The sequence below is a fragment of the Pelobates fuscus genome, chromosome 2, assembly GCF_036172605.1.
Source record: "Pelobates fuscus isolate aPelFus1 chromosome 2, aPelFus1.pri, whole genome shotgun sequence".
NCBI classification, from domain to species: domain Eukaryota; kingdom Metazoa; phylum Chordata; class Amphibia; order Anura; family Pelobatidae; genus Pelobates; species Pelobates fuscus.
In genome coordinates this window covers 290682599-290702001 of record NC_086318.1, presented here as the reverse complement: position 1 = coordinate 290702001, position 19403 = coordinate 290682599, and the positions used below count along the sequence as shown (strand labels likewise).

Sequence of the window (19403 nt, the reverse complement as noted above, 5' to 3'; positions counted from 1 at the left end):
TGCTGTGACATCACCCTTATACGCTGTGTAAAGCATACTTTTTAATTTATTTTGCAAATGCTGCATCCTTTCCGACTTGTTGTAATTCGGTAACATTTCCGCCACTTTCTGCTTATACCGGGGGTCTAGTAGCGTGGACACCCAGTACAGGTCGTTCTCCTTCAGCCTTTTTATACGAGGGTCCCTCAACAGGCAGGACAGCATGAAAGACCCCATTTGCACAAGGTTGGATGCCGAGCTACTCATTTCCCATTCCTCCTCCTCACTGATGTCATTGAAGGTATGTTCTTCCCCCCAGCCAAGTACAACACCACGGGTACCAGATAGGTGACAACGAGCACCCTGGGATGCCTGTTGTGTTTAGTCTTGCTCCTCCTCCTCCTCCTCCTCAAAGCTACATTCCTCCTCTGACTCCTCTTCCTCACAATCCTCTTCCAGCGTTGCCGCAGGTCCAGCAAGCGATGCTGATAAGGCTGTTTCTGGTGGTGATGGTGACCACAACTCTTCCTCTTCCTCTTCACGCTCATCTACGGCCTGACCCAGCACTCTTCGCAGGGCACGCTCCAGGAAGAAAACAAATGGTATGATGTCGCTGATGGTGCCTTCGTTGCGACTGACTAGGTTTGTCACCTCCTCAAAAGGACGCATGAGCCTACAGGCATTGCGCATGAGCGTCCAGTAACGTGGCAAAAAAATTCCCAGCTCCCCAGAGGCTGTCCTAGCACCCCGGTCATACAAATATTCATTAACAGCTTTTTCTTGTTGGAGAAGGTGGTCGAACATTAGGAGTGTTGAATTCCAACGTGTAGGGCTGTCGCAAATCAAGCGCCTCACTGGCATGTTGTTTCGCCGCTGGATATCGGCAAAGTGAGCCATGGCCGTGTAGGAACGCCTGAAATGGCCACACACCTTCCTGGCCTGCTTCAGGATGTCCTGTAAGCCTGTGTACTTATGCACAAAGCATTGTACGATCAGATTACACACATGTGCCATGCACGGCCCATGTGTCAACTTGCCCAACTTTAATGCCGCTATCAAATTTTTTCCGTTGTCACACACCACTTTGCCGATATCCAGTTGCTGCAGAGTCAGCCACTTTTCCACCTGTGCGTTCAGGGCGGACAGGAGTGCTTGTCCGGTGTGACTCTCTGCTTTCAAGCAAGTCAAACCCAAGACGGCGTGACACTGCCGTATCCGGGATGTGGAATAGTACCTGGGGAGCTGGGGGGTGCCGTTGATGTGGAGCAAGACGCAGCAGCACAAGAGGACTATGGAGCCGAGGAGGTTATGGAAGAGGATGGAGTAGGAGGAGTAGAGGAGGTGGCAGCAGGACTGCCTGCAATTCGTGGCGGTGTCACCAACTCCTCTGCAATGCCACGCATTCCTTGATTGTCAGCCGTCACCAGGTTTACCCAATGCGCAGTGTAGGTGATATACCTGCCCTGACCATGCTTTGCAGACCAGGTATCAGTGGTCAGATGGACCCTTGCCCCAACACTGTGTGCCAGACATGCCATGACTTCCTTTTGCACAATCGAGTACAAGTTGGGGATTGCCTTTTGTGAAAAGAAATTCCGGCCGGGTACCTTCCACTGCGGTGTCCCAATAGCTACAATTTTTTTGAACGCCTCAGACTCAAGCAGATTGTATGGTAAAAGCTGGCGGGCTAATAGTTCAGACAAGCCAGCTGTCAGACGCTGGGCAAGGGGGTGACTTTCTGACATTGGCTTCTTACGCTCAAACATGTCCTTAACAGACACATGACTGTGGGCAGATGAGCGGGAACTGCTCAAGGCGGGAGACGGAGTTGTGGATGGTTGAGAGGGGGCAAGGAGGACAGCAGTGGTTGACGTGGCTGAAGATGCTGGACCAGGAGGAGGATGGCGGCTTAGAGTAGGCGTGCTGCTTGTACTCATGTGTTGATCCCATAGGCGTTTGTGATGTGAGATCATGTGCCTACGCAAAGCAGTTGTACCTAGGTGGGTGTTGGACCTCCCACGACTCAGTTTCCTTTGGCACAGGTTGCAAATGGCATCGCTGTTGTCAGAGGCAGACACACAAAAAAAATGCCACACTGCTGAGCTCTGCAATGACGGCATTCTGGTGGTGGACACAGCATGCGTTGATTGGCATGCTGTCGGGCTGACCCTGGGTGCCGATGCATGCTGTCTGACTGTGCCACTAGCTCCTTGCGACGACCCCCCCTGCTTCCAACTCGTCTCCTCCTCCTCCTCTCTGTCTCCCCATCTGAACTTTCACCCTGTTCTTCTTCTTGCCGAGCGGGCACCCACGTGACATCCATGGACGCATCGTCATCATCAACCGCTTCGCTTGTATCTGACAACTCAGAAAAGGAAGCAGCAGCGGGTACAACATCATCATCATCACACCGTACCTCCATGTGTTTAATGCTGCCTGCCTGAGACATATCCCTGTTATCTACATCCTCTAGCAATAATGGTTGCGCATCACTCATTTCTTCAAACGGGTGTGTGAATAACTCCTCTGACATACCAAGTAAAGCGGCTGTGGTGCTAGTTTTGGTGGTGGCGGCAGGCGGGTGAGTGCTATCTTGAGAGGTGCCTGAAGCTAAGCTGGAGGAGGATGGTGCGTCAAGGTTCCGAGCGGAGGCTGTACAAGATTGGGTGTCCTGTGTTAGCCAGTCAACTATGTCCTCAGAACTTTTCAAGTTCAGGGTACGTGGCTTCTGAAAACTGGGCATTATTCTAGGGCAAAAGGGAATCACAGCACCACGACCACGACGGCCCCTGCGGGGTGGCCTGCCTCTGCCTGTCATTTTTTTGGGATTAGTGGTACTATGCGTGCAAGCTACTGTAAGACCAGATATGATTGGCAATGTGCACTTGAACAGTTCTGCTGAGCACACACTGTAGGCCTGACACACCCGCTTGAAGACAAGTAACTGTTATTCAATCTATAACAGTGAAAAACTAATTTTGGTTTTAAAAGCACGCTATAGAGACACCAGATATGATTGGCAATGTGCACTGGAACAGTTTTGGAGAGCACACGCTGAAGGAAGGACTGACAGAGCCGCTTGAAGGACACTGACTGGCTGCTATTAGCTTACACTGGAAACCTTTTTTCTTTGTAAAAGCACGCTATAGAGACACCAGATATGATTGGCAATGTGCACTTGAACAGTTCTGCAGAGCACACACTGTAGGCCTGACACACCCGCTTGAAGACAAGTAACTGCTATTCAATCTATAACAGTGAAAAACTAATTTTGGTTTTAAAAGCACGCTATAGAGACACCAGATATGATTGGCAATGTGCACTGGAACAGTTCTGGAGAGCACACGCTGAAGGAAGGACTGACAGAGCCGCTAGAAGGACACTGACTGGCTGCTATTAGCTTACACTGGAAACCTTTTTTCTTTGTAAAAGCACGCTATAGAGACACCAGATATGATTGGCAATGTGCACTTGAACAGTTCTGCAGAGCACACACTGTAGGCCTGACACACCCGCTTGAAGACAAGTAACTGCTATTCAATCTATAACAGTGAAAAACAAATTTTGGTTTTAAAAGCACGCTATAGAGACACCAGATATGATTGGCAATGTGCACTGGAACAGTTCTGGAGAGCACACACTGAAGGAAGGACTGACAGAGCCGCTTGAAGGACACTGACTGGCTGCTATTAGCTTACACTGGAAACCTTTTTTCTTTGTAAAAGCACGCTATAGAGACACCAGATATGATTGGCAATGTGCACTTGAACAGTTCTGCAGAGCACACACTGTACGCCTGATACACCCGCTTGAAGACAAGTAACTGCTATTCAATCTATAACAGTGAAAAAAAAATTTTGGTTTTAAAAACACGCTATAGAGACACCAGATATGATTGGCAATGTGCACTGGAACAGTTCTGGAGAGCACACGCTGAAGGAAGGACTGACAGAGCCGCTTGAAGGACACTGACTGGCTGCTATTAGCTTACACTAGAAACCTTTTTTCTTTGTAAAAGCACGCGATAGAGACACCAGATATGATTGGCAATGTGCACTTGAACAGTTCTGCAGAGCACACACTGTAGGCCTGACACACCCGCTTGAAGACAAGTAACTGCTATTCAATCTATAACAGTGAAAAAAAAATTTTGGTTTTAAAAGCACGCTATAGAGACACCAGATAGGATTGGCAATGTGCACTGGAACAGTTCTGGAGAGCACACGCTGAAGGAAGGACTGACAGAGCCGCTTGAAGGACACTGACTGGCTGCTATTAGCTTACACTGGAAACCTTTTTGCTTTGTAAAAGCACGCTATAGAGACACCAGATATGATTGGCAATGTGCACTTGAACAGTTCTGCAGAGCACACACTGTAGGCCTGACACACCCGCTTGAAGACAAGTAACTGCTATTCAATCTATAACAGTGAAAAACAAATTTTGGTTTTAAAAGCACGCTATAGAGACACCAGATATGATTGGCAATGTGCACTGGAACAGTTCTGGAGAGCACACGCTGAAGGAAGGACTGACAGAGCCGCTTGAAGGACACTGACTGGCTGCTATTAGCTTACACTGGAAACCTTTTTTCTTTGTAAAAGCATGCTATAGAGACACCAGATATGATTGGCAATGTGCACTTGAACAGTTCTGCAGAGCACACACTGTAGGCCTGACACACCCGCTTGAAGACAAGTAACTGCTATTCAATCTATAACAGTGAAAAAAAAAATTTGGTTTTAAAAGCACGCTATAGAGACACCAGATATGAGTGGCAACTGTCAAAGTATGCTGGCAGGGTTGTGCAGGGCACACGCTGAAGAAAGGCCTGACAGAGCCGCTTGAAGGACACTGACTGGCTGCTATTAGCTTACACTGGAAACCTTTTTTCTTTGTAAAAGCACGCTAAAGAGACACCAGATATGATTGGCAACTGTCAAAGCACGCTGGCACAGGTCTGCAGAGCACACGCTGAAGTAGGCCTGACACCCAGACGCTTGCAGACAACTAACTGCTCTTCTATTACAGTGAAAAAAAATTATTTCTTTTAAATCTAAAGCTTAACCTATTGTAAAAACAGATATGAGTGGTGGCACTGACTGTGCAAATGGGAAAGGCATCCAACCTGACACAGAAGCTGGCAGGCAGGCAACTGCTCTTCTATTACAGTGAAAAAAAATATTTCTTTTAAATCTAAAGCTTAACCTATTGTAAAAACAGATATGAGTGGTGGCACTGGGCAAGTGGGCACAGTATCCAATGTGAACCTCACACAGAAGCTGGCAGGCAGGCAACTGCTCTTCTATTACAGTGACATTTTTTTTATTTATTTTAAATCTAAAGCTTAAGCTATTGTAAAAACAGATATGAGTGGTGGCATTGACTGTGCAAATGGGCAAGGCATCCAGCCTGACACAGAAGCTGGCAGGCAGGCAACTGCTCTTCTATTACAGTGAAAAATAATTATTTATTTTTAATCTAAAGCTTAAGTTATTGTCACAACAGATATGAGTGGTGGCACTGACTGTGCAAATGGGCAAGGCATCCAGCCTGACACAGAAGATGGCAGGCAGGCAACTGCTCTTCTATTACAGTGAAAAAAAAATCTTTATTTTAAATCTAAAGCTTAAGCTATTGTAAAAACAGATATGAGTGGTGGCACTGGGCAAGAGGACACAGTATCCACTGTGAACCTCACACAGAAGCTGGCAGGCAGGCACCTGCAATTACATTACACAGAAAAAAAAAAAAGCAGCCTGATGTTCTAGCCCTAAAAAGGGCTTTTTGGGGTGCTGTCCTTACAGCAGAGATCAGATGAGTCCTTCAGGATTGTAGTGGACACTGAAAACCCTAGCCTAGCTATCAATTTCCCTATCTAATCAGCAGCAGCTAAACTTTCCCTCCTCTCACTAAGCATGCAGCTTCAGAATGAATCGAAAATGGATGCTGGGAGGAAGGTTGGAGGGTGTGGAAGGGAGGGAGTGCTGCTGATTGGCTGGTATGTGTCTGCTGTCCGAGAGGCACAGGGTCAAAGTTTGCCCAATGATGACGAATAGGGGGCGGATCGAACCGCCCATGTGTTCGCCCGCGGCGGCGAACGCGAACACGCTAAGTTCGCCGGGAACTGTTCGCCGGCGGACACTTCGGTACATCACTACTGGCAGACAACTATCTGCTATTCAATCTATTACAGTCAACAGTATTTTTTTCTTTTTAAATGTACACTACTGTTACACCAGATATGAGTTGCACTGGTTTGATACTGTGCCCTGGCAGGCCCTGAAACACACACTCGTGAAGGAAACTGACTGCTATTATATTACAGTCCAAAAAGTTTTTTTTTTGTTAAGTGCAAGCAATTGTGACACCAGATATGAGTGGTGGCACTGGGCAAGTGGGCACAGTATACGCTGCGAGCCTGACACACACGCTGGCAGACAACTAACTGCTATTCAATCTATTACAGTCAATTTTTTTTTTTTTTTTAAATGTACACTACTGTTACACCAGATATGAGTTGCACTGGTGTGACACTGTGCCCTGGCAGGCCCTGAAACGCACACTAGTGAAGGAAACTGACTGCTATTATATTACAGTCCAAAAAGTTTTTTTTGTTAAATGCAAGCTATTGTGACACCAGATATGAGTGGTGGCACTGGGCAAGTGGGCACAGTATACGCTGCGAGCCTGACACACACGCTGGCAGACAACTAACTGCTATCAATCTATTACAGTCAATTTTTTTTTTTTTTTTTAAATGTACACTACTGTTACACCAGATATGAGTTGCACTGGTGTGACACTGTGCCCTGGCAGACCCTGAAACGCACACTAGTGAAGGAAACTGACTGCTATTAAATGACAGTCCAAAAAGTTATTTTTTTGTTAAATGCAAGCTATTGTGACACCAGTGAGTGAGTGGTGGCACTGGGCAGGCCCTGAAACGAACACTAGTGAAGGAAACTGACTGCTATTATACTACATTAAAAAAGTTTTTTTTTTGTTTAAATGCAAGCTATTGTGACACGAGTGTGTGAGTGGTGGCACTGGGCAAGTGGGCACAGTATATGCTGTGAGCCTGACACACAGGCTGGCTGGCAGGCAGGCAACTGCAATTACATTACACAGAAAAAAAAAGCAGACTGATGTTCTAGCCCTAAAAAGGGCTTTTTGGGGTGCTGTCCTTACAGCAGAGATCAGATGAGTCCTTCAGGACTGTAGTGGACACTGAATACACTAGCCTAGCTATCGATTTCCCTATCAAATCAGCAGCAGCTACACTGTCCCTACTCTCACTAAGAATGCAGCTTCACAATGAATGTAAAATTGATGCTGTCCAAGAGGTGGAAGGGTCTGGGAGGGAGGGTCTGCTGCTGAATGGCTGGAATGTGTCTGCTGACTGTGAGGTACAGGCCAGGGTCAAAGTTTACTCAATGATGACGAATAGGGGGCGGACCGAACAGCGCATGTGTTCGCCATCCGTGGCGAACGCGAACAAGCGATGTTCGTCAGGAACTATTCGCCAGCGAACAGTTCGGGACATCACTATCGATCTGTCACATCAATCTTGGACAGATCGATTACTCCAGGTGTAGATTAACAGGAATGTGATTCGCCATAGGTGAAAATGATTTGTGCACAAATCTGTTATGAACTGTCTTGTTTTAAAGCACATCCATTTTGGGAACTATTAGACATTTTGTCATATCAGTTTGGGTATCTGTATGTCAAACCAATCATATGAAAACCTTTATCTGTGCCCAATGTTTGTCCAGCAACTCTTTTTTTCCTGTTCTATCTATTTTTCCAACTTCTGGATCCCTCTGTTCCAGTCCATAGTTCTGCCCATAGGAAAGCATTACTCAGTGCTTTCAAGTGAAAACACAGGGCCACTGCGCTCAGACCACTTCATTGAGATGAAGTGGTCTTGGTGACAATAGAGTTCCTTTAAGTAAAACTTTTTTTTTTGTCCTTTAACCCCTTAAGGACACATGACATGTGTGACATGTCATGATTCCCTTTTATTCCAGAAGTTTGGTCCTTAAGGGGTTAAAAGGTTAAAACAACAACAACTATATATAGCAAATGGTCTATTTAAGAAAAGGATGCACACCAACACATACTCACTCTCACTGACACACACATAAACATAGAATCACTGTCAGATGCACTAATTTACACCCAATGATGCATACAATTAATTACACAAATACTGATGTGCACTCACTGACACCGACACACAGGCACTCATTACATGGAGCAATACATGGGGCAAGCACTCACTAAAACACACACTTACTGCCACAAGCAATCACTGCCACACACTGGCACAATCATTCACTAATACACATTGACACAATAACTCAATGACACACACACTGGCATAAGTACTTAATAACACACATTGAAACAAGAACTCATTGACCCAGGCACTGACACACACACCCTGGCACAGATACTGTCACACAGACACTAAGAGTGGCATCTAATGACACACACAGGCACTGAAATACAACAGTTTAAAAATGCATATTTCCACTATGTGGTTTACAGCGACATTAGTTTGGCAGATCCTACAGGATTGCAATCAGTGGCGTACATACCAGGGTCCCAGGGGGCCCGGCCGCTCCTGCGACCCAGGTATGTACCCACAGGGCCAGCCTCTTCTGCTGGGGGGCCCAGGAGCCGGCCACCTCCGGGCCCCCCGAGGCTGGCCCTGCTGTCACCTGGCTGGCTGGCGGGCGCGCGAGGGAGCACTGTCCCCTGGGTGCTCCCTCTTCAGCTCCCTCGCGCACCGCACTGATACCGGAGCCGGAAGATGACGTCATCTTCCGGCTCCGGCATCAGTACGCGGCGCGCGAGGGAGCTGAAGAGGGAGCACCCAGGGGACAGTGCTCCCTCGCGCGCCCGCCAGCCAGCCGGGTGACAGCAGGGCCAGCAACACCACTGGACCCCAGGGAATCCCCCCAGCTCTCCCACAGGTAAGGAGGCTGGGGGGATTAAATAAAAAACAAAACAAAAAAAAAACGTTTGAGTGTGTTAGTGTTAGTGAGTGTGTGTGTTAGTGAGTGTGTTAGTGTTAGTGAGTGTGTTAGTGTTAGTGAGTGTGTGTGTTAGTGAGTGTGTTAGTGTTAGTGAGTGTGTTAGTGTTAGTGAGTGTGTTAGTGAGTGTGTGTGTTAGTGTTAGTGAGTGTGTGTGTTAGTGTTAGTGAGTGTGTGTGTTAGTGAGTGTGTTAGTGTTAGTGAGTGTGTTAGTGAGTGTGTGTGTGTTAGTGTTAGTGAGTGTGTGTGTTAGTGTTAGTATGTGTGTGTGTTAGTGAGTGTGTTAGTGTTAGAGTGTGTGTGTTAGTGAGTGTGTTAGTGTTAGAGTGTGTGTGTTAGTGAGTGTGTTAGTGTTAGTGAGTGTGTGTGTTAGTGTTAGAGTGTGTGTGTTAGTGTGTGTGTTAGTGTTAGAGTGTGTGTGTTAGTGTGTGTGTTAGTGTTAGAGTGTGTGTGTTAGTGAGTGTGTTAGTGTTAGTGAGTGTGTGTGTGTTAGTGTTAGAGTGTGTGTTAGTGTGTGTGTGTTAGTGTTAGAGTGTGTGTGTGTTAGTGTGTGTGTCTGTTACTGAGCATGTTTGTGTGCGTCTGTCACTGAGTGTGTGTCTGTCAGTAAATGTGTGCGTATTAAGCACTTACCTTTCTCCAGCGCCGGACTCCCTTAACGCTGGGGATCTCTCCGTCCCCATCCGCCTCTCAGCTCCGAATGCACATGCGTGGCTAGAGCCACGCGCGCATTCAAACCGCCCATAGGAAAGCATTACTCAATGCTTTCCTATGGACGTTCAGCGTCTTCTCACTGTGATTTTCACAGTGAGAATCGCAGAAAATCCTCTAGCGGCTGTCAATGAGACAGCCACTAGAGGCTGGATTAACCCTCAGTGAAACATAGCAGTTTCTCTGAAACTGCTATGTTTTCAGCTGCAGGGTTAAAACTAGAGAGACCTGGCACCCAGACCATTGAGCTGATGTGATCTGGGTGTCTGTAGTGGTCCTTTAAGTGTATGTGTTTATGCATGCACTGGCATACATACCGCGGTCGCACGGGTCGCAGCCCTGCGACCAGGTGCCCGCCGCCATGTGTTGCGGCCCCAGTCTGCGGGGGGGAGGGCCCTGGATCAGTTTTCGCACCGGGGCCCCATGGGTTGTGTGTACGCCACTGATTGCAATGGTTGGAGCCTGGCAGTCCTGACAGAGTAGAGAAAATAACAGATACACTTAATAGATATATCAGGTCATAGAGTACTGACCTGCAGCAGCCAATAGCTCCAGCAGGGTGTCACACAGCAGCAGGGGGAAGAAGAAGGCACGGCTGTGCTGTGCAGACACTCCTCAGAGGGGATTCTACATGCAGCATAGAGGCCATAAAAGAAGGGAATGCTGTAAAATGTTAATGTTAATCCTGACTCTCCTCCATAATAATCTCTTGAGAATTGCCACAGAGGGAGCAAGGGAAGCCCTAGTGTTCACGCATGTGCGAGCTGTGTTGACTTTCCGGCGCCCCTGGTACAATGTGCGGCCGCACAGCTCACCCCCCCCAAAGGCCGGTCCTAATGTGTATACTACAGCATCACAGAAATGTGGATAGTTGCACAATTCCATCTATTTATATACAGTGCCACATATCCTTTTTTATGATTGGTGAATTATAAGGGTCATTTTATTTTGCATATTAATAATAAAATACACTGATTGGTAATCTGCAAATTTTCTTTTGTTTGGTTTCTTCATGTTAAGGTATACATTGATAAAACGTACAAAGAAAAAACAGAAAACCAAACTGTATTCAGTATTCTGATGTTCCTAACTGATAGGATTATCATTATTCTAACACATTGCTATGCAATACAAAGCCATGCTTTATATAAATATTTAAAAAATAAAGTTAGGTAAAATAATTGTTCAATACAACGCTGCAAGGTAATCACTTACAAATGGTTTATTTCTAGATGTTTCTAGATGTGTGGCTGAGAGAAAATATACTCAAGAACAAGCTCGTAAAGAATTTCAACAAGTGTTCATTCCGGAGTGCAATGATGATGGCACGTACAACCAGGTGAGCCATATTTAAATTTATTTGGTATTATTATGCCAACTTATTTCACCAACAGCCAGCTTAGTTTCATTAGTAGAATGATTGTAAATATTTTGGAAAATATATCAAATGAAGCTTTAATGTTTTCAACTCATTAGCAAAGATTCATTTTGCCACTCATGTATGCCACTGGCATACTAATAGGGAACTTTGAGGGGAGAGTTATTGCCAGGCATGTTTTATCCAGTAGAACTAAGGATGTAGCAGTAGTCATTGTTAAGAGCCTCCCTCCAACAAAACAGCTTTTTTTTTTTTTACCCCTTAAGGACGGAGACAATTGTACAAGTTCTGACCAAAACAAATGTTAGAATTTGAGCTAAATGTCTGTTTAACCACAATTTACTTTTTTTTCATATTAAGTGCACCCACACTTATTATATATCATTTTGTTCAGACGAAACAGGGCTTTCATTTTACATCAAACATGTATATATGAAACATAATGTAATATGAATAAAATCTAAAAAGGTTTGAGAAATTCGGAAATGTTATTTTCCGAGTTCTGCATGACATTTTAACTGTGAATGTCATAATACACTTAGCTTTTACTGCAATAAAACACATATATCTGTCAGTGGTGTAGCTATAGCTTTTGCCGTCTGGTGCAGTCCCTGAGTTTGCCGCCCCTCTCAGCCTAGCCTCATCACTAAGCGGCCGCTGCGCCAGCCGCTCTGTGAGGAATAAAGGGAGCAGGGTTATGATGTGAGGCTTTCCCAAGTATCCGTGTTATGATCATGTTTTGTATGTTTGTATGTATGTATATATATATATATATATATAGTCAAACAAAAAATTCTTGCACTCCAACACAATAAAGTTTTATGGCCTGGTGCCCAGCAGAAAAAATAATATATAATGAAGAAAAATACCGGCACTCTAGGTCTTCCAATGATTGTAGTTTAATTTTCAATCCAATGTCAACGTTTCAGCCCTGGTTCAGGGCTTTCATCAGGACTGAACCAGGGCTGAAACGTTGACATTGGATTGAAAATTAAACTACAATCATTGGAAGACCTAGAGTGCCGGTATTTTTCTTCATTATATATATATATATAATATATATATATTATATATAATCAACAAATATATATACAATAAAGCATGATGACAGTTTCCCTTAATAGTGGGGAAGTATAAAAGTAAATAAGGGATCTTGGCAGTAAATGGTGAGCTACAATGAGCCAACACTAGAGCCAACTTGCAGAAAAAGGCCAAAGTAGCAGAGTTAAAAATTGTTAAACTTGAGTGAATTTGAATATTTATCCAACAATCTTTTCTTGGCCTACATTTTTTACGTGTTTCTAAACCCATATCATACGTACCTATGTCTGACAGGTTGTCTGGTCATCCCTCAGCAGTCACTCCAGTAGTGTCCCCAGATACGTTACACCATGCAACTACAAGATAGAACCCAGAAATTGGGACTGTCCCAGCGAAAATGGGAGTGTTGGGAGGCCAGCCATATGCTTTCTAATAACAACACAGAGTGAGAGTTGGTTAATGGCACAAAATACAGTAATCACACAACAGTAAAAAACAGATAACATATTCATTTCTGCATTTACCTTCCTATACAGAGAATTTTGTTTAGGATTATTTTAAAACATTTATACATTAAAGCACTCAAGATTATTCTTTAATCCAGAGAATTGAAAATATGATTACTGTTTATAAGTCATGAATCACCATGAAACTTATACTTTATTCTTGTTGGTATATGCAGGTCCAGTGTCACAGCTACACAGGGTACTGCTGGTGTGTGTCTTCCAATGGACGCCCACTGAGTGGAACCGCCGTAGCACACAAAACCCCTCAGTGTCCAGGTGAGATGTGATGATTGTTTTGTTTGTTATTGAAGAGATTTTTAACTTATTATACTTATTTACTTGGACTGTAATATTTTAAATGAAAATACTCTTAATTTGAGTTTAGAAAAAATAATGTGTATTCAATATATGTATTACTATTTATGTAACCATATGCTATTGTGATAATTTAATTATAAAATGTGCATTATTTCAGATTGCACAAATAATAAATGTGTTGGATTTGATGTGCTTTGTGTAAATGAAGTGTATTTTCTTATCATGTTAAGGTATATATACATATACCTATTGTTTCTGTAACAAAAACAATTGTTTCTGTAATTTACATTTGTAATTTATTGTTAAAAGACCACTCCATACCCCAAAAGCACTTCAGCTTGCTAAAGTGCTTTATGGGTGAGGAGTAGACTAGTTTAACCCCAGTTTATAAAAATGCTGATTTATATGAGAAATCAACACTTTTAGAAATTTGCTAGGGAACACCCCCCTGGCTGTCAAACAGCCAGGGAGGTTTGCAGACTCCTTCCGTTAGCTCCCCTGAGCTAAAGGAAGTGGCAGGCCTGCTCTACTTGAGTGTGCCTGCCTCCCCACTCACAAGTTCCTCAGTTTCAGACCTCAGAAAAGATGTTTTCAAGCGCTCAAGCCGCTGCGCTCACTCGTATCTGTGCGCCTGTGTTCATGAATAGGCACGCGCACATTAACTTTGTGTGCGCGTGTGCGCAAGTCTCTTCCAGGAAAAAAGGGGAAGGCTTGCTAAGACTGCAATTCATAAAAACTGCAGCCTTTGCAAGCTCTTTTAAGATATACCCTCAATAAATACATGCATGAAAATTCATGCATGTATTCATTGGGGGTATATCTAGTAAACAGTGATTTCTTTTTTTTCCTCATGTGGTAAGTGGAGTGCTCCTTTAAATTTCCCCCTTTCATAATATTGTAAAGTGCTGCAGAATAAGTTGGTGCTATATAAATACTACTACTACTACTACTAGTAATAATAATAATAATAAGTCTTGCATGGAATTATGTCTCCAGTTGTTTTTGACAGAGAGTTACCCCAGTCCTGGTTGTCAAGTGTCTTAACTTGTCTTTTTTTAGACTTTTTGGAAGGCAATGCACTTCTAGGTTATTACTTTAGGGGGACTGGTTGTCGCCTGAATTTTAAAGGTATGCCCACTGTTTTTGCCAAAGAGACTGGATAACCCCCATACTCAACATGGGATTGTGCTGGAGAGCTTTTTTTTAACCCATCTTACCATTTAGGAGCAAACAAGATTCTCTGCTTAACACAGTACAGAAGTGATAATTTTTCCTTCCCATACATATTTGTACTTGTCTTCCCACCAACAGCTTAATGCTTCCAGTAGGCATTTTCATTAGAATTCTCTGGGACATCATGATCTGTAATCCGTGCATTTGTAATAAAAAAAAAAAAAATCTGTTAAATTAAAGCTACGGTAGTTGAATTTGTCTTTAGGAAAAAGTTTTTTTTTTTTTCTGTCAATCTTTCTTTTATTAAGGCACGAGTGAAGGGTACAGAAATAAAGAATGGGAGATGTAAGGGTTTTCACAGAGTAGGGTTAAGATAGCAATAACATCGTTAGTTACATTTCCATGTTATCAATGCCTCATTTTTTATATTAATTTGTAAGTCGTTTAACGTAAACTGAGCATAAAACAAGAACGGGTATTACATTAGCAGGTAGTCGTATGTTTGCAGTAGCTTTCAACGTGAATACGTATGTACAGGTATATGCCATGGCCTGTGGAAACTAAATAAAAGCAAGGTAAACAAGAGTAATCAAAAGTAATCTAGCCCAACAGTGGGATGCACAGTATTAGCAATGGGTGCAGGGCAAATATGCAGTAAATCTTTTGCAGTAGTTACAGTCTGACTGGTAGCTTATTGACTCGTGAGATTTCGTTAACCTCCGTTTAAGGCACCACTTATCATACTAGTCTTAAGACACATTTTCAGTAACACATAGACGTGGTGAATCTGAAGCAGGCCTATCGAGTAGCTACTGCCAAACCTTTTACGTATCTACAAGAGCACGTAGCTCAATGTTTAAGGTACTAGCCCAGACGCACATATGTTATACAATTGTGTCATGGTTATAGTAGAGTAATTTAACACACAGCGGGGCTAGTGTTTGTGTGAGGGTGGTTAGCGTTTTCCTAATCTGAATCATCGTGTATGAAACACGCTATGCCGTGGTAGGAGGCCGTATAAACGTGATAGGGCATACGAATATACTGTGCACACAGGATACAGGATAAGCATAATAAAAACAGGCCCAGACCCCGCGTACCCTGGTGAACCGGGAGTTAATACAACAGTAATGCACCAACCCTGCTGCCTATGCCCTAATTACAACAGCCTGAGGCATAATAGTGTGATGCATTTTGCTTATGAGTTCACTGCATGATGAAATTAAATAAAAACCAATAGCAAGTATTGAGCAATGCAATATTAAAACAAATAAACAGTGAGCTAATTACTGACTGGCCATGCATATGCTGTAAGACTGCAGTGTTGAGACAAAAATAGGGAAAAGCAAATAAATGACTGAAAAATGAATATAAAGAATGCCAACTGAGCTCTGCTGCAGTTAAGAGTCCTCTCTGCTGCCGTCCTTCACCCGATGCCGCTAGTGTGCTGGAACAGATAGTCCATTCTTTAGCTCGGTAAGGTGTCCCTTTGTGCCCTCTTGCTGGGCTGCGGCAGGTTCTGGTCCTCGTATGGCTCAGGCATATACCGATGTAATATCTTCTGACCGGATCGGTGTGGCGGGCTGTGGCTGTCTGGGATCTGGGTAGGTGGTTGTGTTCCTTGCTCCTTTAGACTTTTAGTGTTGGGTCCGGTAGTGCTAGGGTTTGGAGGTTTCTTGAAGCCCCTGATTCGCCGTTTGCGCTTTGTTCGTTTTCTCCGTGGGTGTCTCTGTTGGGTTATGGCAGATTTTTCCGGGCGTGCTCGTGAAGCTGCTGCAAGAGCCCATCTCGCCGGCTTTGGGACACTTTTGCCTCTTAGTGACCGCTGCATTGCCGCATAGGGTTGCCCTCTGAGCTCCCTGCTTGCATGTACCTGCATGAGCCACGTCTGTGGGTGACCCGGTGGTAAGTTAGGTCTCCACCTTTCAGCTTCCCCAGCGTTTGCCGGTACCTGCGACGTGGAGGGTGCGTCCGAGTGACCCGGTTGGATGTGTGAGGGTGCCGGTTGTTGAGATGCCGTTTTGACTGTTGGAGCAGGATTTTTCCTCTCTTCTAGACGCTCCCAAAACCGTTGGCATATGGCATCAAATTTCGCTTGAAAGACTGTTTCCCATTCACTAGCCGTCTGTTGCTCTAAGTGGGCTGTACTTCCCCCGGCCATCTTGGCTGGGCCTTGTGGTTTTTGTCGGTAGGTTTTGTGCCCAAGAGTATCCAGAGGGTAGGTGCACTCTGTGGGTGGGTAGACCGGGATAACCCCCGCCGGTCCAGAGGGGGGGGAACGAGGGCCCATGTGCTCTGAGACAGCAAATTGTGGCGCTGGGAGAGCGGCCGTCCCTCCCAAGTCCGCCATGTGAGTAGGCCTCTGACACTTGTTGAGTGGGTATCGTCGCTTGGATGGTGTCATTGTGCTCCTCTCGGTGTCCCCTCTCGTTTGCTGGCTTTGGTGTTACGATTAGTCACCGTATTAACCATAAAAATCTGTTTTATATGATGCTTGATGCAGGAGCTCCTGAGGCAAACGTCCTCTCTGCTCTGCGGTTAGGCCCCGCCCCCTTTTTGTTTTTTTTTCTCACTCAACAGTTGCTATTGTGGAAGATAGTTACATGATCTTTGCTGGATAAACATCATAGTAATGATTTTGAGAAATTGTTTATATGAAAAAAAATTGTGAGTATTAAAGTTCCCTAAAATATAGTTTTAGCAAATAAACCTAGCGTGATTTTGATGTGAACCACCACATATTTCTTTTTTTCTAAATCTGTATCACATTTCATGCATTATATAAAATTATCTAAACATTATACTGTTACTTCATTTATAAGATTTACAACAATATTTTATGTGAGATATTATGGGTTTAATGATTTGGAATACAAAACCAACTAATGCACATAAACCCTAATGGATCTGAAAATAGATATTTTAATAGTTATCTGAATTTGTTGACCTTATGTAGATATTAATACGCATAAAAGTTTATATTATAGAATATAAAAGACCAAGTATGGCATATAATCAAATCACAATCTTAATTTTACCATTACATCAATTATAATCTAGTATTATTCATTCCTTAAGCAATATATTAGTATAGTTACACAGTCAGAGGCAGTGGTAAACAAGAGGTTTACCCTTATATATTATGGCCAAACATTGAAAAGCATGAACTAAAAGAACTAAAACAATATTACAAACCCAAGAAACCAGGACGTCCGTACGGGATAATACAGACTGTGCGATCAAAATACTATTATTAGATCTAGGTTTACTATTGAAGTCTGATATCCACACCCTTATTTAGAAAATACAATACATATCAGATTAAAATAAATTTTTGTAAGTATCCACAACCATTGTGATGTGTATAGATACTTCTACATTGATGCTAATTCTAATATTCTTGGAATTTAAAGTTTGGCTATTTATATAATTTCCCAGACATTTTATCAGCAGGAATGGAGATAATTAAAGCTATCAAAGGTCTGTAAGATACAATTACCAACTAAGTTACTTTTCTTAAATTTTCAGCAGTAAAAGGGTAAGGGTTTCACTTATTCTGCTTTAAACTTTAATAGAAGCTGTTCTTAATTATCTCAATATTATACTTAATAAATAGACATATTTAAGAGAAACGTTACTGAAGTATAATTCTAAATGAAGGCAGTATAAAGGTATACGTTACCACTAATGCATGAAGAGGATTATAGTGGTGGAATGATGGCATGCCCCAAGAGACTCTACAATGGCCATCAGGCGTGGTGACCGGTCTTGTCTCTGGGGAATATAAAATTTAAGGCCAAAGTAGTCAAAATGAAAGCATAGATGAATTTATAGAAATTCACATTGCATTCACTTTGAATTCTCATTTTAGTGGCCAACCATGATAGTTTTTACTTTGTTATCCTCCAATGTAACATAAAATATATATTTCTAGTAGCTTTACAACAGTGTGCATCTACATATTCACTTAGTTGACATCATTTTAGACATCTAGAAATGCCATTGAACTAGAGACACTGTCATCATTTGGGGACTTTGCAGAATTCACAAAGACCCCCGGCGGTGACATCATCACTGGTGGTCAAGTGCGCAGGGTAAGATAAAGGTGAGATTTGCTTACCTGAACCTGTCCCTGGCTTGCGTGGCCATTTACTTCTGGCTGCAGCCAACATCACTGCAGTGCTCTCATACATGCGCAAGAGTACAGCATTGAGGTCTATGAGATGACAGTGCCACTTTAATGTTTGAAGACTGAAGTTAACAAAAAGAAAAGAGAATTCTAGTAAACCTAAAGATATTGAAAAACTAAATTCTCCAATTCTGATAATTAGTGTGTTTCTTTTATATTTTTATATGTAAAGTTTAAATGACAAATGTCTGTAATCTTTATGCCTAATTAACCCTCTAACAAAGTAAGTGGCAAGTATCATTCGCATCTGTTGAAAATTATCTAAAAAGCAATGTGTATGGAAACTTAACTCAAGTGTTATTAAGAAGCACATACTATATGGTTGTCATCACTTAAAATAGTCTAATTTGTGTTTCCACTATCCTATCTATAATACTGAAATTGTAGGGTATTGTGGCTATCTGCTTAAAAGCACTTTATGACCCTTATAGTTACTAAATGATTGCAAAATATTTACAGTTGGAGCTGGCAGTGTTCCCAGACTATTTTTAAAGTAACCAGATGATTCAGCTATCTGCCTAAAATCAGACTGACTTAAAGGAACACTATAGTCACCTAAATTACTTTAGCTAAATAAAGCAGTTTTAGTGTATAGATCATTCCCCTGCAATTTCGCTGCTCAATTCACTGTCATTTAGGAGTTAAATCACTTTGTTTCTGTTTATGCAGCCCTAGCCACACCTCCCCTGGCAATGATTGACAGAGCCTGCATGAAAAAAAAATGGTTTCACTTTCAAACAGATGTAATTTACCTTAAATAATTGTATCTCAATCTCTAAATTGAACTTTAATCACATACAGGAGGCTCTTGCAGGGTCTAGCAAGCTATTAACATAGCAGGGGATAAGAAAATCTTAATTAAACAGAATTTGTACTAAAGAAATCCTAAATAGAGCTCTCTTTACAGGAAGTGTTTATGGAAGGCTGTGCAAGTCACATGGAGGGAGGTGTGACTAGGGTTCATAAACAAAGGGATTTAACTCCTAAATGGCAGAGGATTGAGCAGTGAGGCTGCAGGGTCATGTTCTATACACCAAAACTGCTTCATTGAGCTAAAGTTGTT

The 19403-nt window shown here is 42.9% G+C and overlaps 1 protein-coding gene across 1 annotated transcript in view; it reads left to right on the top strand.

The window, feature by feature from the left end:
* Positions 1 to 19403, top strand: part of SMOC2 (SPARC related modular calcium binding 2) — a 219435-nt gene that overhangs the window by 89393 nt on the left and 110639 nt on the right. Inside the window, exons 3-4 of the mRNA XM_063443436.1 lie at positions 10968 to 11074; positions 12837 to 12936. Coding sequence (XP_063299506.1) covers positions 10968 to 11074; positions 12837 to 12936 — 207 coding nt within the window. The remainder of the gene's footprint in view (positions 1 to 10967; positions 11075 to 12836; positions 12937 to 19403) is intronic.